At 46.9% G+C, this 27,994-nt stretch overlaps 1 protein-coding gene across 6 annotated transcripts; it reads right to left on the bottom strand.

Annotated features, from left to right (window-relative positions):
• Nucleotide 1: 1 nt before the first annotated feature.
• Nucleotides 2–27,994, bottom strand: SLC25A25 (solute carrier family 25 member 25). Of its 6 annotated transcripts, none has more exons than XM_032130443.1 (11): nucleotides 27,383–27,994; nucleotides 7,072–7,198; nucleotides 6,895–6,982; nucleotides 6,425–6,460; nucleotides 6,019–6,130; nucleotides 5,141–5,299; nucleotides 4,234–4,386; nucleotides 4,022–4,129; nucleotides 3,613–3,780; nucleotides 2,986–3,136; nucleotides 2–2,558 (listed from the first exon to the last, which is right to left on the bottom strand). In XM_032130443.1, the coding sequence occupies exons 1-11, from the start codon at nucleotides 27,977–27,979 to the stop codon at nucleotides 2,374–2,376; spliced, it is 1,884 nt and encodes a 627-aa protein (XP_031986334.1). In that variant the 5' UTR covers nucleotides 27,980–27,994; the 3' UTR covers nucleotides 2–2,373. The 6 variants fall into 6 exon arrangements, with proteins under 6 accessions (XP_031986334.1, XP_031986336.1, XP_031986338.1 ...); XM_032130445.1 differs by lacking the exon at nucleotides 27,383–27,994 and adding an exon at nucleotides 16,175–16,878; XM_032130447.1 differs by lacking the exon at nucleotides 27,383–27,994 and adding an exon at nucleotides 9,728–10,058.

The following is a 27,994-nucleotide window of genomic DNA, read 5'->3' as shown; positions in this document are numbered from 1 at the left end:
GTTATCTCTTTAACAGACCTTTATTAGCAGACTGTTCCCTACATGAAGAATCCAAGTTAGATTTGCATTATAACAATTTGTGGTTACAGCTACAAAGATGGTTGTCATTTTGCATTGATTTTTGCATTCTGATATTCATATTCTCATTAGGCCACACTGGTAGGAAGGAGCCACTGCAGAATTTATGACAGGTCTCAGGAAGAGGGGGGTGGGAAAAAATCGTATCACTAATCCATTGCTGGTTAGATTTCCATGTGACTACTACTGACAGCACTGAAAGTCAAGGCAGAGTCTCTCTCACCTCGGAGACTCTCCATGAACCACCAAAATCTGTCAGAAAAAAAGCAGCTGCTGAGTGCTAGCAAATCCTTTTCCGATTTCTCACACACATCTCCGCATGTCCTCCTGCATGTGATGAGCACTGGCTCAGCAGCAGGGTCTGCTGATTCAGCCTCAAAGCACAACTGCAGCAGCTCATGTCCAAGTGCAAGTTTCCTTCCATCTCTCTGGAAACGTGTATTGTCTTTAGTCCCTGAGATTTCTCTCTTCCCCCCTTACCTAAGAATTCCCCCAAGTGCTCTTAATTAACTGTTGTGACACCCAGCATCCACAGACCTTCCACTTCCCAACTTCAGCCATCCACCCAAAGCCTTTCCACCGTGCACAGAGGCGATTCCAAACTAAGGCAAGCCTCACCGTGCACCATCTCCCCAAGGTTCTGCTTCCTCATTTGCTCCCTTCTCTCTATGGCTTCTTGCTACAGAATTTCTCTGGGCTGAAGTCCTCCAGCAACAAACCCAGGCGTGGGAAAGGCAGCTCAAGCCCCAGAGGGCAGGTACACGAGTAACTTTAGCATCCCTCCCCACGACTCAGCTGTGTGATGTAAGAGAACCAATAGAGAACTTTTTAAAACAGAAGAAATACAAGCACAGTAACAATATTTAAACAAACCTATAAAAATAGTCTGACATAACTCTGTTCAAATAAATACAAAATAAATATGCTTTAAGCAGTAAAACAGTGGAATGCAACGCTCGTCCATTTTACCCAAAATGAAAAGTTGGGTGAGGATCTCCCAGGCCTCAGAAGCTGGATCCTATTAACTAAAGCAGCCCATAATGCGATCAGAGAAATTTTAAAGCCATCTCTTTCCCTTAGCCTTATGAAAAGCACCCTTTGAAAGACAAGCAAGTATGTCTTCAGGACTGAAAGCTCACCTCTCCCAGTGACAGCCAGCCCCTCTCCCTAACACCTGTTCCCACAGCAGACATTCTTGACTTGGGGCCTCCATCGCACCAATGGAAACCTGAACATCGATCTACCAAGAGGTCTAAAGAGATAAGATAGCAGCATAGGCACAGGGTTTGGAAAAGGTTCACGAGCTCTCCTCGGCACCAGGCAGGATGGAATTCAGAGGTCCATGCAACGCTGCACAGGGGCTCTCATGTCGTGCTGGGAGCACAACTGCACAGGAGATCTGAGTTATTTTGTCTTTGTTCACTAAAGCCATGCATCACATGAGCCGGGCAGCCCAGGGCTCTCCTGCCTTCCCCTTTCCAAGCCCCTGCAGAGTATAAGACAAGCCAATCCCGGCATGCAAACGATACAGGCATGCAGGCTCTAGTCTGCTGCTTCTGTTAGTAAGTGCATCCTGTTAGTAGGTTTATGAGACACACTTAAACCTATAAAAAATAAATAATCCTAATTCTTCATCAGGCTGGTTTAAGTAACCTTCAGCCTGGCTTGATAAACCACTGCCCACCAGCCCTCCAAACCAGTATAGATCAAAGTTACATTTCATGTCAATTCTTGGAAGCAGAACGTGAATGTCTCCCACCCAAAGGAATACTTGTAAACATAAAAAGCCTGGTGTGGCAGCAGCTCCTACACAAGGTTTGTACAAATTTAAACAATGGGTAGGAAGTTAAACAACTGAATGGAAAAAGCAGCTCTCTGAATGAAAAAAGAAGCTCTTTCAGCAAGTCAGAAGGTGCTTATCTGTAGGCAAACCACTCTGTACAGGCAACATGCTGAGAGCAGACCTGTAACCCAAATCTTCGCTACTCTGTCATACTGCTGGGAACTGACCTCAGCAACTCCCGCCTTAAGAGTTCCCAGGAGTTCATCTCCTGGTCTCCCAAAAGGCCCAACAAAAAGGACCCCGTGATGGTTTATGTGGAGCTCTGAGTAGCAAGATGGCAAAGGACACCAGATCCTCTCCTCCCCCTTCCTTACTGACTCACAAACAATCTGAGATTTCACAGCTTTGCTTAGTCAGCTTAGTGTCGACACATTCACAGAATGAGAGATGGCTTATACGTCTTGAGATCACATCCCAAGATTTCAGAGTTCCGAGTCCTCAGCATCTCCTGGTCACCGCGAGTCCACGCCCAGAGTCATCTTCAAGTTTTCATACACCACGTAGCTGATGCTCACAGCTGGGATCACCTTCATAAAGTTGGGCGCCAGACCCCGGTAAAGCCCAAACGCTCCCTCTGTCTTCAGTATGTGTTTGAACAGTCCCCTCATGGTCACTTCAGGAGCACCCTCCACTGAAGCTGCAACAGGGAAAGCCACAATAAATAATGCAGACTACGTGGTGAAAACACTTTTGTTTTCTAAGAGCAGTTCTGATCCATGTGCTTTCAGATGTTCCCACAGCAAAGGTGCTTTGTGGGGGACAGCATTAACTTCTCAGCTACCCATTCCATGCTCCACATTCCAAGTATTTTCTCAAACTGCTCTGCAGATGCCCTCAGCCCAGAACTGCTGATCTGAGCAAAACAGAACCTCTGTCCTGGAGGTCCTTGGCCACAGAGGTTAGAAGGGCAGCACGAAGTCCACTGTCCCCTTGCAGCATCGTAAACAGCTCACAGCTCAGCTGCGTGGGCCAGCTGAGGCTGTTGTTGCAATGTTTACACTAGAGAACCTTCAGCCTTGCTCAGAAACCAAGGCAGGAGTTCCCACTGTTCCCAAAGTTCTCACCTTGGGCCTGCATGCGTGTCCTCACAAGGGCCAGTGGGTAACTGGCAAGCTGTCCACAGGTGCTGGAGATGGTGCCACAGGCCAGCAGAACAAAGACCCCGGGATCAGCACTGTTGACAGCATAACGTTGCAACCAGGTATTTTTCAGTGTCTGGAAGGAACAAGCCCAATGTTAGCAGGGAAGAGGCAAGCAAAGGAGTATCACATTTCATGAAAGATCTAGAGTAAAGGCCCAGAAAGTTCCATTCAAGTTCAGCCAGAAGCAGAGGACTTCTCAAATCTTTTTGAGCTGCTGCTGCCATAGTGCCTGGGGAAAATCCCTCCTTTAAGTTTCTGCTGCAATTTTCTCATGAAGAAAAGAAACAAGAGACCATGCATGATGTTGACTATGGTTTATGAAATAGAATTATTATATTGGATTATCTTTTAGGCCGTTTTTGAGTAAAAAAATCCATTTGTGCCCCATAAGGCTGTTCAAGAAAGCTTTGATAAATTACTTAAACTCCTGTTGTGACGGATAGGGCTGACAGTGGTAAGGCCACACAAGCAGCACAGCCCTACAACAGGTTAGCAATAACATATAATAATTGTTAGGCTTAACCTAACAACAGGTTAAAGGCTTCATACCTCATAGACTGCCAGGTCAATACCAGCATATGGAATGATTCCCAACATGTTGGGGATGTAGCCTTTGTAGAAGGCAGCCATTCCTTCCTTTGCAAGGATGTTTTTGGCACAATCCAACATGCCCGAGTATTGTCCTGTCTTCCTTAGAGCCATCCGTGTTTTCAGAACCTAGAAGAATAAATAGCATGAAGGCCTGTGAGAATCAGCAGGAGAACAATGTACAGACAAAATCATTCTTAGGAGCACGACTGTCAGGACCACAGCAAGTGTCCTGCAAGCAATACTACTTGGTACCACCTCCGAGAACTCATTAATTAAATATCACAGCGCTGCTGTTCTACCCACATCTTCCCATCCCTGCCCCTCCCCATGAGCCCTCCTGGGCTGCACTCTCAGTCTCCTGCCTCACCTCCATGGGGTAGATGCTGCTCTGTGCAATGGCCCCCGCCAGAGAACCGGCCAGGAGCCGCTCGTGGATCCTCAGCATTTCCTGGTCAGTACCAATGAACCGCTTGATCTGCAGAAGCCACAACAGACAGATATTGAGGCTCCATAACTTATCTCAGCCAGCATTTTCCTTTCAGCATGTCCTTGTGCAGTCACACTTGTCTGTGCCCTCACCTGCTCATAGGCCATGAACTTGATGGCTGACTCGGGTGCAATCTTCAGCACATTGATGCCATTCCCTCGCCACAGTGACCTTGGGCCACCCTCCCGGATCATCTGAGTGAAGCCGCCAATGATGCACATGTTGTTACTGCGGGAGGCATGAACCTGGAGGAGAGAGACAAGCCTGGATTAGTTCCAGTCCCCATTACGACAGTGCAACGTTTTTCTGTAATCCAGGGACAAAAGGGCGCTTTTTTATTTACCCAGAGATTTGCCAAGGCTTTAATCCCTTCCAGATAACTTTTACAATAGGAAACCAAGCTTCTTTTCTTTTTTGGCAAGTCTACCATTAACTAATGAATCTAATCAATATCTCCCTCTGGAATGGGAGGAAAGGTTAAACAGGCAAGTGTGCTGGTTTTTTCCCATACCTAGCACAGGATCAACTACCCATCAACAATTCAGATGGTTCAAGAGCAGGTGCAGTGACAAAGCAGACTAAAATCAATATTTTCCACCTTCTTTCTAATGCTGATAGTACTGAATACAAGCTCTGCCAACTGACCACCATGTTCACTTCAACTCTCATGGCCTCAGGGTCTTTCAAACGAACACAGGATTTTAACCTGTTTCACCAAAACCCAAGTTTTCCATAAAAGTTATTACTGACAGTTTTGACATGTCTACCTCCAAAAAGATTCTCTGTACTTTTTCTAGTCAATGAATAATAACTTTTTTTATATAACTTTGATCACTTAAATAATTCAAAATGCTTTTAAAAATAGCAATAAAAGAATGATGAGATTAACATTGGCCAGAGTGCTGGATGTGTTGATGAACATTATCATCTCCCAGGTAACCATAAATATTAAAGGAATCTGCTCAGGCATTTAAACAAACTGGAACCACTCCATCATACCTGCATGAGCACTTTCAAACGGTCCAAGGGAGCTGTGCAGGTTCTGGACACGGCACCTGCACCTCCACCTGCAACCAGGTGTCTCCACCACATCCCTGTCTGCCTCTCTTCCACAGTGAACTCATCAGGGACAGTCAAATTCTCTCCTACATCAAAGATCTGCAAAAGTAGAAGGTGTTGAGAAATGCTTCATCAGCCAGTGATCTTGCTGAAGTTTTACTGCTCTTTATTAGTGCCAAGTGCTGAAGTACAGAATATGCTTATTCCAAGCCAGCAGTTTATCTACAGCCACTAACTGCTGTGCCTGGCCACAGGAGCTGTCACTGCTAGAACTTGTCACAGGGGAAACTGTCAAGATTTCTCTCTAAGAACCTGGCAACTGCTGAACATTTGTCTATATCAAAATACTGTGGGTTGTATTTAGGAACAAACTGACCAACTGCAGGCAGTTGTATGGCAAAAAAGCTGGACCTCTCCAGAACCTTCCAAGCTCACTGCCAGTTAAATCTCATTACATACTATTCACATACATGTATCTCCAGGAAGGATGGCTGGCTGTGCAATCAGATTCTGGTTTTAACAGGTCCTGAACCAGCTGGGGCTAGCCACTGGCAGGAGCTCCTGGAGGTGCACACCAAGAGAACACCCTCGTCTCCCTGCAGTACTGCAGTCGTCATCACGTGTGCCAGCAGCTGTGACAGTGATAGGTGACAAGATTACAGCAGAGGTCAGGAAGCAATTGAGTTTCCACGGCTACAGGGCAGCTATGAACCATGAAGAGAAAGATAGGAACTGCTGATAGCAGCTCCTGGGGGCCAGGACTTGGACCAAGACGCTGGGCAAACACTGGGACGTGTTGTACAGGAACTACTTCTTACCGTGGAGTGCTTCCAGTACAGGATGATTTCAGGAATGTTCTCCACGGGGTGCAGCAGGTGATAGTCTCGCCACTCATTCCAATCAATTGTCATTGTCCCATTTTTATCCATGCTAAAAAGATTGATCATCAGGTGAGTACAGAATCCCACTGGGTGACAAATTCCTCGTCCCCTTCCCTTTGATTATCCAGGCCTACACCAAAAAGAGCTTTGCAAAGCAACTACTAAAAGACTTCTAAAGAGACACAAGACAAACCTAGAAAATCTTCTCTTCACCAAACAATGCAGAGGTAGAAGTGGGCTCTCCTCCCCTCTGTCTCCCTTCTAACCAGCCCACAACAGTATTTGCACCCCCTCCTACCAAATTTAGGGACATAACTGACACTGAAGGGAAAATCATACTTACTAGGTGACAGGACCCCAGAAGTGTCCCGTCCTTATTCTGACACACAGGCAAACAGACAGAGGGAAGGTAGCAGAGGAAAAAAAAAGAGGAAAAAAACAGCACAAATAAGTGGTTGTTAACATGTTAGTGCCACACGCATAAAGCAAAGAGCAAACACTCTGCAGAGTCCCTCCCCAAAGCAGCAAGATCAGGGCAGCAGGACAATCAGACAAGGATGCAAATCAGCTTAGGTGCAAGCACTTCCCCATAACAGGTCAGGGAGAGACCGACAGTAACTCTCAATATAGCATTATGATTTTGTAATTGTATGTCAATTCACAGGGAAAAATCAAAATGGAAAATAATAGGAAAAAAGGGAGGAGCCAAAGTCTCTGGAAAGTGCATACAGGGGAAAAAGAGATGGGTTCCATGTCCCTACATTTCTTTCTAACTCCCTCAACAAAAAACAGAAAAACCAGTGGAATCTTCACCTCTTCAGTATTTTCTCAGCCTGCTGTTCAGAGATCTTGACTCCCAGGTCCCGGAGAGACTGGACAATCTCCTGCGCATCGATGCGGCCTGCAAAGATACCCAGTGAGCTCAAGGACACACATTACAGGCTAACACGTGCACCAGAGTCCACTCGTGAGCATGAGAAAGGTGTTTACCATCATTCTTTTTGTCCAAACTCTTGAAAACCAGTCTCAGCTTCTTTTCATGGTCTTGGAGATAGTGAACAAATTCCTCAAAATCCAGCTGTCCATCCAGATCTTTGTCTCCAGCCTTCACAATTTTCTGTTCAGAAAACAACCAAGAACTGTCAGTTCCTTTGTTCATTCAGACAGATCTATCCTCCCTTCTACCATATTTAAAAAACACTTCCTACACAACTTCGACTTTTTCTCCAAAAAGTAGCTGACAGAATTGTAATTCCTCCAAGAGATTTGAGCAATGCAGTAGCGTAGAAAAGTCACCTGATTCCAACTGTTTCCCAAAGTCCATTACACAGATGGAATGCCTCATGGTTTTATCAGGGATATTCTGCTAGTGTCATGTGTCTAATCTCAGGACTGTATCTTGATTAACACCTTGTAAAGCCCTTATGAACCTTATGAAGGTTCTTGAACTAAGTATGAGGCAACAGATTTGCATAAAAAGTGAATCACAGAACTTCAGGTAATTAAAAAAACTGAACAGGAGAAGGAATTTGTGCCTACTACAATCCTTAGAGAAGTTAAGTTCCCTCTGGCAATAACTAACTCCAACCAGCAAAAGCCTGTCCAGCTCTAGCGAACACAGCCAAAGATAAAAACCTTTGTGAACTGGTTTAGGCACCCTGAAGCTATGTGCTTTAATTACACAAGTTTCCATGAGATGCATATAGAGCAAGAATAGGTTCTTAGTAGGACAAAGCTAAAATCAAGATCAAACCATGCCAGACATCTAGGACAAGGTAAATGACTAATTAACTCACTGTAACATGAGGCAATAGCCCATGGACTGTCCTATCCATGGGCACACAGCTGCATGTTGACAGGTGAGGTGATCTCCAGACTGCAAGAATGTGGCTCAGGGAGTTCCTATTCCCCTTCTGATTCAGTCACTTGCCTTTGACAGCCTTTATGTCTTTTCCAACATGAAACAGTGAGCAACACTCAATGAGGTGTGATTCAGTCTAGTGCATCACCCAAAGCTTTGGTTTGATTCTTGTAACATTTATGTTAACAGCAGACGGGTTGTTAAAGAAGCTCTGAGCCGAGATCAAACACTGGGTTAACCCTCTGTTCACCAGTATCTTGTTCAATATTTAGGCTTCAAAGTATTAGGCAAGCCTAAGATCACTGTGGTATGTCCTCAGTCTATGACCACCAGTCCCCTTCATAAGCCGTCTTTGTTTCAGTGTAATTTAAAATTACTTCAGTACTAAATGATTTGCTATTGAAACTCTCTCTCTCACCCACCAAGTCCTGTCTCTTTAGTCCTAATGCTATGAGGATTATTCCTAATCACTTTATGAACCTTAAATAAGAAAGTGCTGTCCCAGCTGCCCTGACCTCTGAGGTATGCCCAGTATTCCTAACCTGCCATTTATCATATGACCATTGTGAAGTTCAGATACGACCTCACATTCAACTCATAGGCTAAATATAGACCAACACCCCTCTCCTGTCAGCACACTGGGCTTGAACCGCTGAATCAGGGCTTCCCTCTCACTGGCAACCCCCAACCAGTTGACAGGCATTAATAATTCGGTGGCACTGTAAGAGAGATGTGACTGTGCAACTGCTCCCTCTCTCTCAGCACACCCCGACAACTGCAGAGATGCACCACGAGTGATGAGAGACTGCAGGCAGCAAAAGCTTTGCCCTGTTCACCTTCCTCTCCCACAGTCACAGCACAAAACCGCTGCCTGCCTGACAGTAACCCACAGCATATGTGTGAGGGGTGAGAAAGCCAAGCTCCCAGCATCTTCTCTGGAGGTGCGAACAAATATCTGTCTGCACCTCTTCACTCTCAACAGCAACCGTGAAATCTGGTCATTAAAGCTATTTCAGCTGCAGAAGTGGTCACCTGCAGTCACAGCCCCTGGAGCACACTGTGGGAACCCACACACCTTCCAGCCTGCTCTCCATGTCTCTGCACAGAGGTGTGAAAAGCCTCCCCAGCTTGGCTGATCAATAATCAGCTCTCTGGGCCCTTGACAGCCTGGTCATGAAAAAAAAAAGTAGCAGCAAGCTGAAAGCAAGAGCTAGACACATTAGGATGGAGCACTCCATGGATTTAGTGCATTTCCCTTCCACAGCAAAGCAAAACGTTCTTGCACAACCTTCCCCAGCTCAGCCCACCCACCTCTGGCTGAGTCACTCAGAGTTGCTCTCCCACTCACAGCACAAACCTGCTCACCTTCACCAGCTTCAGCTGACTCTACATTACAGTCCTGCTGTCAGAAGGAGGCAGGTGGAAGGATGTAAGAAGGAGGAAGAGGATGTGAAACGCTGTATCTGAACAGACCAGTAGAAGCAGAAGACTCCATCGTTTGGAAAACCCCTTTTTTCTATTTAACTCACATCAACTGGTTTAAACAGTCTGATAGACACTGGGATCTCACCCAATTCAAAACAAAAGAATCAAAAAGAAAAGAGTTCACGCTGCTTCAGCAATCCCTGCCAAGGGACATGAGAAGTGTTTCCATGCTTTACTCAGTTATTACAACAGAGCCATCATGAACTTCTCCCCCTCTCAAGCGAGCCACTCAAGGTATTAGAGACCACCCACCCCTCCATCGCTCACTCCTTCCCTTCCATTCGTCCCTCAGGGCCATACCTGCTTCCACTGGCGGTAGGTGGAGAATTCCTGGGAAGGAATGAAGAGGCTGAGTCGGAAGATGGATTTGAGTTCAGCTGGGAGCCCCTTCGACTCAAAGTACTCAAACTCTGTCTGCCTCTCCCCAAACACCGGCACGTACAGACAGAGGCAGAGCATCTTTCTGAGCCCGAGACTCAGCTGCCCTGCTCAGTCCGAACAGCAAGGAAGGGAAGTAAAACTGAGTGATTCCCCTGAGCTAATTTCAGTACCTAGTGGAAAGGAAATACCAGCAAGTCTCATGACACATGCCTACGAGTGAGCCTGGCTCCAGTGGGATTGGCTGCACAAGCCCTGCCCTTCTACTTAAAAGGGAAACCGGGGCTGTACAGTCCCACCCAGCTGATACGAAGGAGACACGTGAGCTGCCTCCCATTAAACCCAGGTACCTTAATCACACTCGCTGCCAGTTAACCCTTACCGGGTGTCTCTCTTAACCCAAGAGGCTTTGGCCAAGGGCCAGGACACTCGCTGTTCTTTACATGTGATCAGTCCTTTCTCATGCTGTTCTCACCTCTTTGGGGATTTACACAGGTAGCACAGTGGGGACCAGTCTTGATCACAACCTCTCCCACCCTTGATCACAACCCTCCCATGCAATACAGGAGGACTATCATTGTCTTCCCAAAAATTAATTTTTTAAAGTGCCGTAAGAACAGGATGCCAGCCACTTATTGCTTTAATGCATGTTTAGGATAGCTAGTTTAAGCAAAAGTTTTCCACTTTTACAAGGTTACTTTGTTATGCCAGAGTTGACTGGCTTTGGTTGCAAGTTCTCCCAAAACCACTTGTGCCAGCTAAGAGGAGACAACCCCTGCACACAAAGATCTCTCCCCGCTGTAGCACTCCAGAGTTACTAACACAGTACCATTAAAGCCTGTGGAGGTTTGTCATTGAGCCAAATACAGAGAAAATCGCCCAAATCAAGGGCAGGCTTCAAAACAGCCTCATCTGCTTCTAAGCCTCCTAGCTAAGCATCCACACAGCAGTTACACCAGCTTAATATTTTTCATCCTCTTCTGACTCCAATTAAATGTTGCAGTCAGATATGTGCTATGAGAAGTGTCCTGGGTAGAACAACATTTTCCAGTTTCTACCCTTGACAGTTTAACCACTTTGTAAGCAAGTTCCTGAGCTCTCATTAGGAGCAAGCCAGGCTGGAGGGAGGGTGGCACAAGCACCATTTAATGCAGGTATAATTACAGGTTTCTGAGCATTTAGTGGAGTTTGAGGTATGGAGTAACACCTAGCTCTCCAGAGAGAGTACCAATGTGCAGCAGGCAACAATGCTGTTCAGGACAGAATCACTGACTGCTACCATGAATTCTCAATGAAGTTATAGTCTTGGTATTTATCAGAGAGAAGCTATCACACAAGGAAGATGCAAGAAGCCACTGCCAGTAACCCAAACGCTGTAATCCTGTCTGCACTAGAAGTAACACAGTGTGTTTGCTGAACTGGTTCAAGCCAGACCAGATAACAGCCTTCCCCACTGCTGCAGACACAGCAACATTTTCTAGTGTTTGCTGTGTTTGAACAGCCTGCCTGGCAGAGCAAAGTCCAACCAGCACACCCCTCAGGCCCTCATGCACAGGGGACCCAAACATCTTTACTGTGGTATTTTGTTCCTCAAACAAAGCCAAGGTCTGTAATGAGCTGTTCATGGAGCTGCATGTCAATCACACAAACTGGGAATATTTAATCAGTGGCTTAATTTCAAGGATTTTAAAAAAAAAAAAGCTTAATGGATCATGACTCACAGCAACTCAGTACCCTTGGGAGTCGGGACCTACAATGGTCTCCTCTGCCCTCGCTGAGGCACCTCACCTACCATGGCACAACTGCCACGTTACCTAACCAGGCTTAATCTACTCCCTGCTGACGTCTCTCTGCATGAAAACAGGATCTTCTCAGGGACTCCAGATCCTCTTAAAGATCAGCTGCAGCAGCTCACTGCATGCATACCCACAGCACACCCCAGCCTTCCCACCAAGTCCAGTCTCACTGCAAGCAGCACCCTCATGATACACACACCCCATTGTCCAATGCCTGTCTTGGAGTGACTTTGTGATGTGTATCCCCTATCGCTGCCCCATGCCCAGAAATTAATTTTTTTGCCTTTTTATGCCTTTAAACTGAGCCTGAGAGAGGGGAGGAAAAACTGAGCAAAACTTTTTCAAAGCAGTTTGTTTTCATGTTCCAAGGTCACACAGAGATAGAGACACTTTTTTCAGCTGTGGCAGGAGAGCGGGAGGGAAGGGAAGTACCCGGCTTGCTTTTCTTTCCAGCCAGCTTTCAGCAGTTTTTTCTCAGCTCCTTTTCCTCCAGAGAGTTGAACTTTTGTCTTCCTGGGACTTCGTTTTTTTTCCCCTTCTTCTCTGCTGGACTGTTTCAACATCAGAATACATTGGGAGGATTTTCCACCGAGGCCTTGGCCCTGGAGGTGGGCCCACCACCCCATCCCAGCTCCAAGGAGGGGGAGAGAGATCTACGGAAGGACTCTGAATTTTCCCCCAGGTTTCTCTCAGCAGAGCAAGAGGTTTTATCATTTAGCATTATTATCCTTTTCCTGTGTATTTGTTAAATAAATAGTTTTTATCTCTTTCACTTTCATTCGAGGAAATTTTTTTTTTCCCCGAACCTGGTGGGGGAGGGGTGGTTGTGCCTTCTCTGAGAGGATGTATTTCTAAATTTGGCCAAACCGGAACACACCAAATGCCCTCACCGAGCAGAGCAGAGCAGGTACCCCCAGCAACAGGTAGTAAGTGGACAAATCTAGCTCAGATTTGCTTCACAAAGCCTTAAGATCCTGCGTAGTCCTTCCCACGAGTTGCCAAGCATCACTATTATAGCTGCTTGGCAGCTCAGTTGCTATGCCAACATGATGCAGATTTTCCTAAGAAACTCTGTTTGGAGTTGGCAGCTAGAGACAAAAGGCAAAATCGGCACATTTTAGGAAAAAAGGCCCTACTACCTACGTCAGAGGAAAGGAGAAAGCTAATGAGGTTAAAGCTGATTTTAAGCAGGGTATTAATTACAGGACAGTGAGCTAAGAAGGAGAGACAGATTACAAATGAAGTTTATACCAGTAATTCAGGTTATAATGACAAAGGGAACTTAAACAAGTATTAAGAAGTTTTTATATTTCAGCTAAAAAATTCCTGGTAAAGCTGGAAATGCTCAAGAGCCAGGCAGCTCTCCAAAGCTGCAGGGATCAGTGCTGCTGCGACACTGGTGTGGGGTCACTGCCCACATGTCAGCACACACAGAGCCAGTCCCACTGCCCCAGCCCCTGCGGGCAGCAGCACACTCAGCCCAGGGCTTCAGGGGCCAGCTACAGACAGTACATCCCTCATTAACACCGTCTATTCCTGATCAAACCAAGGACAGGGCACAGAGCTCCAAATGAAGTCGCTCCTCCTTGATATTTCCATCCACCAATTCTGCCACTGTAACGACACATTTTTGAGCCATGTGGAGCCAGCCTGGCTAATACCCTCTGTAGTTTCCTTGATGACAAGAAAAGTGAGCCGTGAAGTAAGACAAACCCAGCTCTTTATCCTTTTAGCAAACTGATTTTCATTTTATTTATAGGATTTGGTTCTTTTTAAATGCTGCTTGAGTTACCAATTTCCATACCCTGCCATTCCAACGCTAACCTTTCCAAGCCATTTGTATTCTTCTAGGCATCTGCTTCATAACTGGTTTACTACATCAGCTCCAGAACATACCTCCCAAGGGATGGAAAGATGCAGCCATACAAGGAGCAGGAAAGTATGCTGTTTAATTTTGAATTTTCTTTGCTAAAAAAAAGGCTCTAAAAATATCAAGTGCCAGCAAGCGTCACAGTCACGTAACATCCTCCTTCAGAGGCAAAACAGCTTTCTGGGCTCCAACCCTATTGCTAGAAGGTTTCGCTGGGTTCCGCTGACTTGGTCTTTTTTAATTTCTGGAAACTAGCTTATAATTAATTGGACAGTACAGAAAGTCCTCACAAAGCACAGAGAGCGTACGGTGTATGAAGGAGGGGAGTTAATGATTTAAGAGACCCCAGCAGAGGAAAGAGCTGCAACCAGCAAAGGCTTTGCCAGGGGAAGGATGGAGACCAGGCACAGCAGACAGCACTATGTGGTATTTGACATAAAGGTAACCAGGAAAGATGACCTGTTCCACTGACAACACACAGATCCAAAGTTACAAGTCCAGATGGTGACGTCAGGAGCAGATCATGCCTGTCTCCTGTGTACACAGATCCAGGGCCAACATAACACATTTGCAATCAGGATTTTATCCCGTATTTGCAAAAACAGCCTCATGTTGGAACAGCTTCAAACAGGCAAACATCTGAGGAGAAACATACCAACAACAAGTGAAGACTGAAGAGCCAAGGCCAGGAAGCCCCTCCAGTCAAGTTTATTGATACACATCAATTCCTTACAGAAACCCCAGTATCAGGTGTCATATTTTGTGTGTTTTTATAAGAGAAGTAGTAACAGGTGTTTTTACAAAACAAAGTGGTCTGCCAGTCCAGAGACTGCTCCCAAGGTCACAGCCAGCCAGTGGCAGAGAACAAAAGCCCCCACATTTTCTATAAACACCAAATAACACTGTTTGCTCACAGTGGTTTATTATCTATCCCTAAGGCTGTACGAGACTTTTCCCAACACTTCTCCTTCAGACAGGTAATTGGAACACTGATATCTGATCAAGCACAAACAAGTCAAGCATCTTAAGAAGTTATTGTCCATCAGCTGAGCCATGGGCTGGATGAAGCATTAGCCAGCCCGAATTGCAAGGTGAAACCTATCTGCATAATCCTCAACAGAAGAGCTTTACTCTGCGTTTTACTTTACAATCAGGGCAAGCTAAAATTACAAAGTCACAACCTCCTGGTAGATGGGCAGTTAATTCCTAAGATGCAATAACTCCATTTTACCACATCCTTATCCTCTAGGTATTTCTCTATTAGCCAATCCTAGGGTTCCTATGCAGCAGAACTTCCCAGGGTCACACAGGAAAGAGGAGACTGGTATCAGCTTTCAGAGAAAGCTTTATTTCCAGGTGTGAACAGATGGACTCTCCCTGACTGAGAGACCATTGTTTTCTGGAAGACACCAGAGATTTTCAGCCCTGTAATTCCAAGGTTTTCATCACCACTTCCTTCAGTTCTGAGCCTCTGTCCTTCTTCAACCTCTGTGCACCAAAGTCCTCCTCAAAATGCGCATGTTCATCTTTTGGAAGGGGATGCAGAGTGCTAACTACTAAGGATACATATGAAGGCAAAAGTCCCTGCAGATTTTTCAGTCTGATTCAAGCAGGGAGTGGCTTCTGCTCCCCGGAATGCGAAATGCCGCCCTGTCTGTTTCCATTCAAACAGCAGCAGAACAGATATTAATCCCCTCTACAATCTAAACCTGTTCATCCCTCATTTTAAAGAGAAAGCTCATAGCAACAACCGTGCCAAATTCCCTGTCAAATAAACTGGATGCTGAAAGTCACACACCCCTATCTCTGCTGCAGCCCTTCAGTATTATCCTCACCTCCCACCCTTCACAGACCTTATGCCCAACTTCTTTCTCCCCTAATCCCAGGTCACGCCCTTGGTTTTAAACCACATGTAGTCAGAGCTGACTGCATCATCCTCAGGGGAGACAGACAACACTTCCTCCATTAAATAAGTCAGAACTGCAGTTGGCCAGCACTGTGCTGGGAGCTCCGGCACTAAACTAATCAGCTTTTGTTCGCCTCCCCCCAGACAAAGCCTCACCATTTATTCTCTGCCAACTGCGCACCCCCACTACCTCCCCACTCTCCCACCCCCTGGGAACTTTCCATCCTCACGCAGATTTTAGCCTCTCCCTTATGCGACCCGCTCCCCAGGGACAGGCTTTACTCTCTTCCGGGCTCTGCCTTTTGAGCCTCATTTGCTCAAAACATGCAAGTTTTACCAAAGGCTTGCAAAATTACCAGAGAATGACTCCAGAACATTTTAGGATGCAGTTGATTCTTTGCCGGTCTCCAGTGTAAGGGTGGGACTCGCCACTAACCTGTATTATCATTCCCTGCCCTCTCAGTCATGCTTCTTACAAGTTGCCCAGGAACACTGGAGGCCCCCATATTCCCCCATGCCCCTAAACAGCACTTTTCTCCCACACTTTGAACATCATGTTTGGAAGGTTAGATCACCTCCTCTCTTCAGTCACTCCCCTGCCCCCCCCCCCGCCCCCTTCCTTTCTAGCAAGCACACGCGTTGGACTCTGCTCCTTTTTCCTGTTCCTCTCCCCCCTCCCCAAATTCACACACACAGCTACTCACACACTCCACCTGCAATACCCCTTCTCCCAGCAGACCACACACTCCACTGTCATGTGCACCAACCCCTCCTCAGGCCCCTGGATATCCCATTACCTTTGGAAAATGCTCTGCGGGTCCAACCACCAGTAGGATAGTTGGTCTCCTTTCAGTGGGATCAGTCCCTCTGTCCTGTGTCTTCCCCAACACCTTTGGCCCTTTCTCCCCGGGGCCTGGAAGTGGGGTGGTGTTTCTGGCCTCATCCTCTTTTTCATCTGCAGGACCTTGGCATATGGCCCTGGGAAGGAAGCTAGACAGAAAATGCCACAAGGTCTGCAGCATTGCTGCTCCAGCGAGCATCCCGGGCAGGGAAACCCTGCGCGCTCAGGAGCTGCCCGCTGCCAAGGATGATGTGACTGCACTACCAAGCACCCCCAAGACGGGAATCGGCACGGCAGCCAGCGGGAGGTTCAACCCAGCGACTCCACAGGCTCAGATTCTTTACAGACCGCTCCTGCGGACGCTTCCTGCCTTTAGAAATTGCTGCTAGTGCAGTCGTGCCTGGCCTGACAAGCAGCTCATTGTACCAGAGCCTCAGAAATCTGATGGCAACAGACAAAGCACAAGCCCCCTGGCACGGAGAAGCCGAGACGCTGCGCTTTGGAGACTTGCTTGGACAGAGAAGCCGAGACGCTGCGCTTAGGAGGAAAGCTAAAGATGAGCCTCTCCGAGAAGAGCTTCTCAGAGCTGCCAACTGAGCCGCGCGTCCCGGCTCATCCCAACGGCAGCCCAGGCGAGCAGCGAGGCTGAGCAGCGATGCTGAGCACCCAGGCTGCGTCCCCACTGCAGCAGTGCCCAGCCAATCCTCGCTCCCAACACTGCGCTGCTCCGGAGCACGGCAGCGCGCGCAGCCGGCCGGGAGCGCGCCCTCGGCGCGGGAGGCCGCCCGCAGGAGAACGCGCCTGCCGGCCCCTGGGCAGCCGGGCAGCGGCCGGAGCTGGAAGGCACTGCCCCAAAGCAAGGAGCAGCGTGCGAGGGATGTGTGTAGCTCCGCAGCTCCAGCTGCAGCTCTTTGTTACGGCAGCAGATGGTTCTGCAGAGAGAAGCCGGCTTTGCCCAGCCATGGCCGCATTAACCTCTAAGTGCACTCTCTCTCCCCGGTCTATTATAGTCTCATCCGTGCCTACAATAGCTCTTTGGTGCTGCATTGTGCTGCTGCCTTTGGCTCCCAGCACAGCGTTTACGGCCATTCATCAGTGCGAGAGCTGTGCTTAAACCATCGCTGGTTGGTCGGCTGGCCGAGCTCTGCTGGAGGAGCCTTGAGCCACCTAGTCAAAGGTAGGACCAGCCAGAGCAGGACTGCAAGGAGATAGTAATATATATGCACAGGGACAGATGATATTGCTTGGACTTCTACAAGAAATAGCACACTTTCCTCTGCTGCCACAGCAGCAGCTGTTCATTGACTGGCGAGGCTGTATCAGCCTCCCACCAGAACCCACCCTGGAGGAACCCAGCAGCATGTTCCACTTTACAGTTCAACTTACTTCATATTCCCAAATTCTTTGTGTCCACAGAGGGCACTGCATGCCTCACTTCAAAAATATTGTGACTCTTCCATAACTTCGGGGGTTTTAAGAGGCAGGAGAAATGAGTAGAGACCCCACAGGTTCCATCACCAGGGGCTCCCTACCCAACACAGAACAGCAAGAGCAAGCGAAGGACCTCAGTTTTCAGCTTTTGAGAGTGACAGACTGCAGGAAACTTCTAGTATACAGATGTCAGATGTGAAAATACAATCCAAAATCTAAAAAGTCTGAGAGCTAAGCTGCACATAAATTTTGAGATGAACATCACTTTCGGGAACTTGCTATCATTGAATTCCTGTAACAAATCTAAGTAATGGAAAACGTGAGAGACGAGTACATAGAAGACATCACATTAAAAAAATTCTTCTGCAAATACACCAGAATTACTTAAGAAGAAAAAAATGCTTTTTAATCACAAGGTCGATGCACAGTATGCAACAAAGTTTTTTATCTTAAAATTTGACACATACCAAAAAATAACCACACAGAACAAATTTACAGAATTATGGGACAGTAACACTGGGGTGAGGGTGTGGGAAAGCCGTGTCTCTCTCCAAAGAATGGCACAGTCTGGTTCTAGTTGGGATGCAGTCAGCAGCTCAGGCACAGGCAGAAAAGACTGAGGAATTCTTGTCATGCCTCCATTACCTTGAGCTGCTGCTAGTCATCACAGCTACAAGCACAAAAGTTAAACTATTTTCTAACACGTAATAAATCAGATCCTTTAAGATGACATTTGGAAATTTTTAATGATCTCAAGTCAGAGGAACAAAGCAGATTTTCTGAACTGGGCATGGTTCTTCAAAATCAGTTTCTATTAGCCTAAGGCTGTGGTTTCATAAGCAGCTGTGAACTAATCTGAAGCTTACTGCCACTACAAGTCATCTCACACATCCACTTAAGCCCTGCACTTACCTTGCTCCCATGCTCCTCTGACAACCTCATTAACCCAGCCAGAAATCTGCAGAGCTTTTTGCTGGGGTAACCAGTTGAGGCTACCCATGGATGGGGTCCAAAAAAGTGTGGAAAGGGCATCTGAGCTGCCTGCAGCAACAGGCAGGCTGCCCTGCCACTCACCCAGCTACAAGTCATGATACAGAAGGCAAAGCACCCAAATTAGAACTTGAGATTTGTCCTCTGTGGTCACTTAATACTCAAAAGGCCCCATTTAAGAGCAGATGTTACCTGACACTGTTGGAATTGTTCCCCTGCATTAGTATTAACATTAGAGGTGTGTGCACATCAGGGACCCCCATCTTCCTTTGTTCACGCAGAGATTTCATAAGAAAATAATAATTTGTGCAAGAAACTACATGCAATGCTTCCTTGGCCTCTGTCCTCAGTAAAGGAAACCTCAGATGAATTCTGCCACCACACTAATTTCACACAACTCCTTGAGAACAGACGGAATTTTCTAATCATATTTAAGAAAAAAAAAAAAAAAGCATTTTATTTTACCAAGTGGGGAATTCTATTAGCTCAGAATAATAAACCTAGTAACAGCAAGATGATTATAGCTAGAAGCAAGACAACTGCACTCCTACAGGGAATTTGTAGGGAAGTATTACCCTACCAAAACAAACCATAAAGCCAATAATTCACACATAAAATAGATGTAATAAATACTGTGAGTCCAGCGTGAAAGTTGACACAAAGGAACACGAGGAGCAAGAATTCACTGAACACCTAGGCCACAGTGAAACAGCTTTCCCAACCTCAGCTTCATTAGAAGACAGCCATTCCTCCAATTCCAGCCATTTGCATGATCCAGACCTGGGATTTAAGGCAGAAAAAGCAGGAGGGGTGATCTGAATTCTGGCTTTCAGCCAGCACACCAGTCACTTGGGGACAGAAGGCGCCTGTGGCAGCTGGCCTCAGAGCCCTGCACACCAAAATGGACAGTCATTAGACAGCCTGAGGAGAAGCTGACAATAAAGAGACAATAATCTATCCAAATGGAGACAAAAGAGAGAGAGAAAAAAGCCACGAGACTGACATGTTTTGCTCAATTAAAGTATTTTCCTCAGTACTGCAAGCTGGCAGAGGGAGGTTCTGTGTAAGCCATAGAACTAAGGTATATTGTATCCTTTTCAGCCACATCAGTTTTCAGACAGACACTTGCCTTTTCCAGGCTGGTATACCTGGCAGAAATTCACTTTTGCTTTAAGATGGTTTCTAGAAGACTTTTGGGTAAATGCACAGCGTTTTCCTGCAAATATGTGGGCCTCATCACTGACGACTTGCTAACATGTAAAAAATGTGAGAGGGAGGGCAAAAAGAAAAGGGGCCAGAGGGGAGTGAGCTGTGCTGGGAGCAATGACCCTTTCTTCCTCCAGCACAAGGAGAGTTGCTGGCAGTCTCTGGTTCCTTAGGTGACCCTGCAGGAATGAGCAGTGACTCATCTCCTTTGGGAGCCTCCTGGAAGCATCCCAGGGAGCCCTGCTGCCTACACTGTGTGCCACCCAGAGATAGCACCCAGCCCCTAGCTGGGATGGGCCACCATGACTCCACCAATTACCTCTTATCTTTTCACATGTAATTTCTGAAAGAAGAAAACTAAGTATGTCACTACTTCACACCTTTTAGAAAGTTGAGGTTTACCCTGCACGGTGCTTCTCGAACCATGACATAAAATCTAAACGTCTTGGCCACTGCTGCTTAAATAATTAAACTGTCTGGTGACATTCAAGTACATTCATATATTAAGGTGACACAGCATAGCTCAGGGAACACTACAAAGAAACCCAGGTCTCCTTGTTACAGGAACCCGGGCAGAAGCAATTAGCTACCCAAGCTGATATATTCAGGCATCCACAGCCAGTGCCAAATAGAAAAATACAGAGAGAGCTGGCCAGGGAGGGGGAGCACAGAGCCACTGCCCAGGACAGAGAGTTCCACCAAGGTCATATCATATTCTATGAAGAGCAGGGATTAACCAAGAGACAGGGCATCCTTAGTACTCAGAAATTAGAAAATCAACTTCTTGCTGCACTAGATAGTTAAGCAGGAAAATAGGTAGTGAGAAAGGATGGCCCTGCAGCAGCCCGGGCCCAGACCTGCCCCCACACGGTTCTCCTCAGGCTAAACAATGTAGGTTCGCATACCAAGCAGCTTTGCCTTTCCAAGGAACTCATGATCTAAACATTTCAACAATTTCTCTAAAAGCAGAATTCTCCACTGCAAACCACTTTAGCTGCCAGAAGCTCCCCTGAAGCTCATGACATGTGAGCTGGAAAAACTCAAGATATCTCCGTTGCCTTCCCAAATGGACATGAGTTATCACAGCTATGCTTCTCCACCCGAGACAAAGACTGAGCCATCATTAAACTGTGCTCATGTCCCACATTCACAGGGACAAATATAGCAATAGGACATGAACAAGAACAAAGACTCCCATTTGCTACAAGTAGGGCTGTAGGAAAAAGCTCCCTCCCCCTTCTCCTCCTCCCAACACCGTATAATGTTATACTATGTGCAACCAAGAGCCCAGGGCTGCAGCACCACCATTTTGTAGGGCTTTTAAACAAGAGACCAAGTCTTTATTATGGCTTTGATGTCATTTTATTAATGCTCACCAGCCATTTAAGGGTTCTGCTCAATATTCAGCTGGATTAAAAATAAAAATTAAAAGAAACAGTAAGTATGCTGAAGTCTGGAGTTTTTTACCTGCCGTTATCTCAGTAATCTGACAAGTCCCTGAAAGGAGGTTTTAGCCACCTGGAAGTTGACCTCTTCTCTGAGGCAACCAGCAACTGGACAAGAGGAAATGGCCTTAAGACATGCCAGGGGAGGTTCAGGTTGGACATCAGGAAGCATTTTTTCCACGGAAAGGTTTGTAAGGCACTGGCCCATGCTGTCCAGGGAGGTCACCATCCCTGGAGGTGTTCTCGAAACAACTCAATGTGACACTTAGTGCTATGGTTTAGTTAATAGGGTGGTGTTGGGTAAAAGTTTGGACTCTGTCTTGCAGGTCTTTTCCAATATTAATGATTCTAATAAGCCAGTGCAGATGCGGACAAGAAGATATGTCCACTACAGGCATTGAGCCCGGTCACTAAAAAATGCCCCACAGAACACACTGAAAGACCAAAGCACTGCTGCATATTCTACACAGGCACAACCAGCTGCTTTGGATGAGTTTTGTCGTTTCATTCCTCTCAGGCTGAGGGGTTCCTACAGCCATTCATTTCCCTACAAAGTTCAGAACAGACCCCATCCTGCAGGAAGTAATACTGTGAGGCCACATCAGTGATATTCAGGATGCCTTTCTAGAAGAGAGACTCTTACACAATGCTGACATTTAAAATTTATATGCTCTAGTCAAAGTTGCACCTACATCTCTCAAAGGTCAGCCAGCAGCCCTTGGTGGTTAGCACTGTGCAAATAGGACAAAGGTCTCTGCTAAATAAACCAGAGAATCACCAGGCTTCTCCAATTTTCTGCAAGATAGGACAAAAAACAATCCTGGAAGAGCAAACATCCCTCAAGAGTTGTATACCTGGTCCTATATGTACATGAACATAAAGCAACACTTGTCTAATCTGCAATTGTTTGTTTATATGCACAGGAAACATGCAGGAGCAAGTCTCTCCTGTGCATATTTGCATTTAAAACCTGCTTCCCAACCTCCCCTCTGAACATCGAGTGGACACATACTGCCCATTTCACACATTAATCACACTAAGGCAGGGCTGACCAGAGACCAAGTTTGGGTAAAGACTTTCACCAAGATAGTCTGAGATTCCCTGGTCCCCCAGCACCCCTCTTCTCCCTGTTGCCCCTCCCTGCAAGACCTCTGGGTTCTGGCAGAGTGACAGCCTCGGGCGGCTGGGGTGCCAGCCCATCTCCCTGACATTCCCCATCCCAAAGCTCTCACTGTAGGGGCTGCTGGCCAAGGCTATTAATAACCAACACTGCACCCAGAAGTCTCCTTTGTGCCAAAGCCAAGGCCTGTCTTCTCAAAGTCTTTTCTGCAGCTGTCAAGAACTCACAAAGAGTTTATTTAATTACAAAGAGTTCATTTGCGCCTTCAGCCTAACTCAGAGAAGGCAACAAACCCCAAATTCATACCAACTAACCACTCATCACAGATTGAAAGTTTTATCTACAATTAAATCACTGACCAACAGTTCTGCTCTTGCTCAAGTGCATGAGAACAGGGCCTCCACCAAACCACACATTTCATAATTTACAAAGAGCAAAAACAGGCTTCCACTCCCTACAGATCCAGCAAATATGATCTATTTTATTATTTTAATAAACATTATTCATGAATGTGTGAATTTTATTAACATGTTCTTGAAAATGGTTTCACCTTGTATTACAGCTGGTTTGGGATATCCACAAAGGGTTATCCTTTGGGATTAGTAAGGAGATGGGTGGATGAGAAGTTGTTGGCAGCAGAAGGAAGGCTATCAACTGTAATATCAAACTGTAACAGTATTTGTCTGATACAACCTCGTGTTGCTCAACCCTTCAGGATGAATTACAAAGGCCCAGCTAAAAGCTCCACAAGTGCCCCAGCAGGATTCAAGACACATAAACCATGAAAATGTGATAATGCATAAATGTATATAGGTTTGGAGATATATTGAGAGATCTAAATGAGAGCTGGAGCGATATTCCAGTCCAAATTACACAACAGTGTTAGAATTTTGCTCTTTTTATCATAAACTGACTTTTGTAACACAATAAAAACTTGGGTCCTCCAATTCCAGATGGCTGTGAATGGAAAACAGGTGAAAGCATCATACTGGAAGAAGTCCCTGCTTCCTCTGCCCCTTACAATTGCTAAGAATTGCAGTACATTGCACATAGTATAAAACAGAGTATCAAAAGTGCTGAAGAATAAAACAGTTACAGAAATAGAGCCTGGAAAGAAGAATTAGATGACATCATAACAGAAGATGAAGTACTGATCAGAAACAAGATTAAATTTTTTTACAATTGCAACTGCTACAGTAGAAAGAGTTTCTCAATCCATCCACAGAGTCACTAGCAAAAGGGCTAACTGATCTATTATCCCAGAATGGCATGGACACAGCTGGAAGAGTCCAGGGACACACTTAAAATGCAAAGTTGTTCGGAGGAAAGGCCTGAAGCAAACAGAACACTGCAGAGTCCAGCTGCAGCAGCACAGCTTTGCTTCTTCAGTACATGGGAAAAGTGCAAAACAGACCTTGTGGGCAAGTTTGGACAGCCAGGACCTGGAGATCAAAGAGGAGATACGAGGCTAAGGAAGAAGTGATGAAAGCAGATTTCAGCAGCCTGGGAGCTGATGTAGTTTCCCATGGGGAAGCTGAAACCAAGGGCGCAATCACAGTCACATATATGAACTTAGGAAGGCAAAGTATCACAAGGCCAATGAGGACATCATTGTTAGAGCAGAGGCAAAGAGGACATTTGGGACTGAAAAGAGAAAAAGGTTATGTTTTCTCTGTTTCTTAAAGTGAACTAGTCCAGCAGAAGATGCTCAGCACCACTACAGAAGAGGCAGCTGCAGACAAAGTTCACCACTTCAGTCTGTCTCTAGGCAGCTGGGATTAATCCCACCAGTTCAGACTGTCTGGAACTTCAGCAGCAGAGATGAGGTTTTGGAATGGCACTCCAGCCCTGCAGTTAATCAGGATCAGTAGGAAAACAGTTGTATTAGCAAACACACAAATATTACCATCACACATTCTTTCAGCAATAGGACATCTCCAGATACAAAGTAGGAAACAGTTCTGATTCACCGTATTTCCATTAAGTGCATATTTCCAGTTCCATAGGTCTATATAAAGTCAGAAAGCAACAGTAACAGGACATTGACCATTCCAGAGGTAGATGAAATTTAGCAGTAAAAGACTATCCCTTCACACAGTAGAAAAAAAAAAGGCATTTTAAAAATTCTTCATATGGTTATCACTTTACTGCCTAAACAGAGTGAAGTATGTGGATTGCTTCATGCTGACCAGTGCAAACAAGCATTTCGTTACAAGGCTCACTGGTTTGGCACCCTGTATTTGTCCGTTGGTTTAAAGATTACAGTATGGGTTAAAAAAAAAAAAAGCAAGCATCATTTACATAAACAAATTCCACCTCAAGGGACATCTGAGTACAAGCCTTCTCTCCCCCACCACAGAAGGCGACGTCTAAAAGAGAGGGCAGCAATTTTCCAAGAATGCCACAAAGGATTTTATCTCAGCAAGAACTCTCAAGCATTGAAGGAGCCAAAATATTGCTCATTTTCTTTTCAAGTTCAGCCCAAAAGTTATTGTTACCACAAGGACTTTTAGCCTACTGACGCAGCTAAGATTGGCGATAACCTCACTTTACGAGCCCAATGCTCCATCTGCTCCCAAACGCTGGAAGGCAACTCCCATATCAAATGTACTGCTGCATGGAAGGAAAAATAAAGTGCACCAGAGGCACCAAGTAATTTACTAATCACAAGCAATCCATGTGATTTATACCTAAATTGGTCTCCAAACACCATGCCCAATAAATCAGAAAGGTTTTTCATCTTGACACTTAAGCACTTTTCGCGAGCGTGACCTCACATTAGTTAAGCGTTGAGGTGCCATAATTAGCTAAGGAGGGAGCAGAAAAAAGACTGACTTATTAATAGAACTGCCTGGGAAACAGGAAGTTTATTTGATTTCCCTAAAAAATGCACAACATGGAAGTTTGCTAGCCAGCTGAGGGCTGTTCCCACATTTTTAACTGGAACTTGAGAGTTTTGAACCCTGCATCCTCACTCTGAATGGTTTTTATCCGGCTGAAGGGGATGCTCTACCATACTAACAATGCTTTGCAAACTCCAGAATGGTTTGGGTTGGAAAGGACCTTAAAGAGCACCCAGTTCCAACCCCCTGCCATAGGCAGGGACACCTTCCACTAAATCAGGTTGCTCAGTGCCCCTTCCAGCCTGGCCTTCCAGGGACGGGGCAGCCACAGCTTCTCTGGGCAACCCGTGCCAGGGTTTCACCCCCCTCACACTATTGATGTGGAAGAGGAGGCAGAGGAAGCAAAGGGCTGAGGAACAATACTGACAGACAAGGGCTTCAGCAGAAAGACAGGATTGTTAAGCAGCATCCAGCCAGCACTTCCCTCCGGCAGCGAGTTCCAGTTCCCGCAGAACGGTTCCTCTGTGCCGCTCCCGCAGCGCGCCAAGCAAAGAAACTCTGTGCTGGGAAGTAAAAACGCAGTTTGTTTTAAGGTGCTTCTTCCTGGGCTGGAGACTGTTAGGCTGGATTGAATTACATGCACAGAAAGAGAAGGGAATGCAAACCGAGGCAGGCATGCAGGCATAAGCACAGAACATTCTGGGTTATGAGGGTCTTTTGCCAGAGGTCAAGGATTGGGCCCCACAAGTGGCAGCAGGTCAGTGTCACAGGCATGCACAGGTGACTTGTGGTACAATCAGTTTTAGGTACCCAAACACACCCAGCAGAAAACCCCCATGGCACTCATGTTATTTCTGAGAAACAGCACAACCAAACTACTCACAAGATCACACTGACAAGGAATTCTTGTATTTTACACCAACAAGGAAGATGCTGACCAAAAAGAAATGTTAGAAGTTAAGATGCTGGAGATTCAAAGTTAGAAAGGAACTAGAAACCCTGGAAAGGACTGTGCAAGTAAAGCACTCAAACTGGGGCACCACTCCCAGAACAGGGAGAGAATACAAACTGTCACTTGAATTAAATATCTTTTCAGTGAGTCAGAAGTTATTCTTAAACTCTTCTTCCTTCCTGCGGGACTCAGGCACTCTGTGGTGGCGCATCCCTGGCTGCGCCCATGTGTTTATCTCCTATCTTCACATGATACTCAGCTTTTTCATGGCCCCGCACATAAAATACAAGCGACTAGGCAGGGACAAACTGTGCAGCACTGAGGACAAGCCCATTCATCATAGACATGTAAATTACACTAATCACAGTTAAATACAGCAGCATCACTTTGAACCTTGGAACCCTCAGTGTACAGCATCACACACAGCGGTGTGAGCACAAAAGGCTCCCAATACTGAAAGAGAAAGCCAGTGCTGCATGTTTTATGTACTCCATGTGCAAACTGTACAGTACAGTAGCCTCCCTACATTCTAAGGTATTTCCAAACCCTTAAAATAAACGAGTCTGGCATAAGCCATCCTGGGCAAACATGAGTAGCAACACGGTGCCAGACTCATATGAGGAAAACGGTGATAGAATGAAACCTGCACAATACTCTTGACTACAGAATCGCTTCCAAAGGACCTTTCACCAGTGTAAGTCAAAATGCAAGTTGTCCTAAGTCCTGGAGAAAGGCGATTTCCTTTATGGTTTTTCCTGCCGAAATACTACGGTTTTATTCTTATTAATTACGGGCAGTTAATACCGTCCATGCCTACAGGTGGCAAGCAAGCCGATTCCTCCGGGTCTAGTGTGCAAGCCGGCAGGGGGGCTTTGAGGCCAGGACCCTTGGGGAGCGGAGCGGCCGTGTCGCATCACACAGCCCCGCTCTCACTCGGGGATCAGGACGCTAAAGGGACGCAGGTTCTGCAATGGTGCTAGAATGCGCAGGTGCCACCGCTGCCCCGGCCAGACACATCTGGAAGGTCTCCAGAGTCCACGTCCTGCTCGCGAGACGAGCACGGAGACGGCTCCGCAGTGGATACGGGACGAGGGGAGCGGCCAAAGCCTCCCTCACCCCCGGAACGCGGGACCGCTTAGCCGCGCCGGGCCACATCCCACCGCCCGCCGCCGCTCACCCGCAGATCCAGCTCGGTGCGGTGCAGCCCGAGGCGGCCCAGCCCCACGGCCAGGTCGTGGATGCAGAGCGCGCCGTCGCGGTTCACGTCGAGCTTCTGGAACAGGGTGCGGAGACGCCGGTCCTGCTCGGAGGCCTCGCACAGCGACCGCCCGCAGGACCCTGCGCTCCCCCCGCCGCTACCGCCGCTCTCCACCGCTGATCCGTGCGGGGAGCCGCATGGGCAGAGCACGCCGCTCACCACGGGGGAGGCGAGCGAGCGCCGCGCCCCCGGCATGGCTACGCCGGCACAAACCCCCACCCGCCCCTCACGCCCGCGGCACCGGCAAATGGCGCCGCTTCCGCCTTCGCGCCACGCGCCGCCGCCGCCACGTGACGCCCCCGGCTGGCCAATCACAGCGGGAGACACGCCCCGGGCCACGCCCCGCTGCGCCCACGCGAATTTACGGGTCGTGACGTCACCGAGGACGCCCTCGCCTCCACCAATCGGAAGGAAGCGCCGCGGGGTTTCGGCGCGGAGCACAGGGGCTGGGGGCAGGCGCACGGACCAAACCGCAATTGGCTGAACCCCTTGGGAAGGCGGTGATAAAGCGAACATCTCCAATCAGAGCGA

This window comes from Corvus moneduloides, chromosome 21, assembly GCF_009650955.1.
Source record: "Corvus moneduloides isolate bCorMon1 chromosome 21, bCorMon1.pri, whole genome shotgun sequence".
Lineage (NCBI taxonomy): Eukaryota > Metazoa > Chordata > Aves > Passeriformes > Corvidae > Corvus > Corvus moneduloides.
Note: the sequence above shows the minus strand (reverse complement) of the source record. Positions and strands in the feature narration are given on the sequence as shown.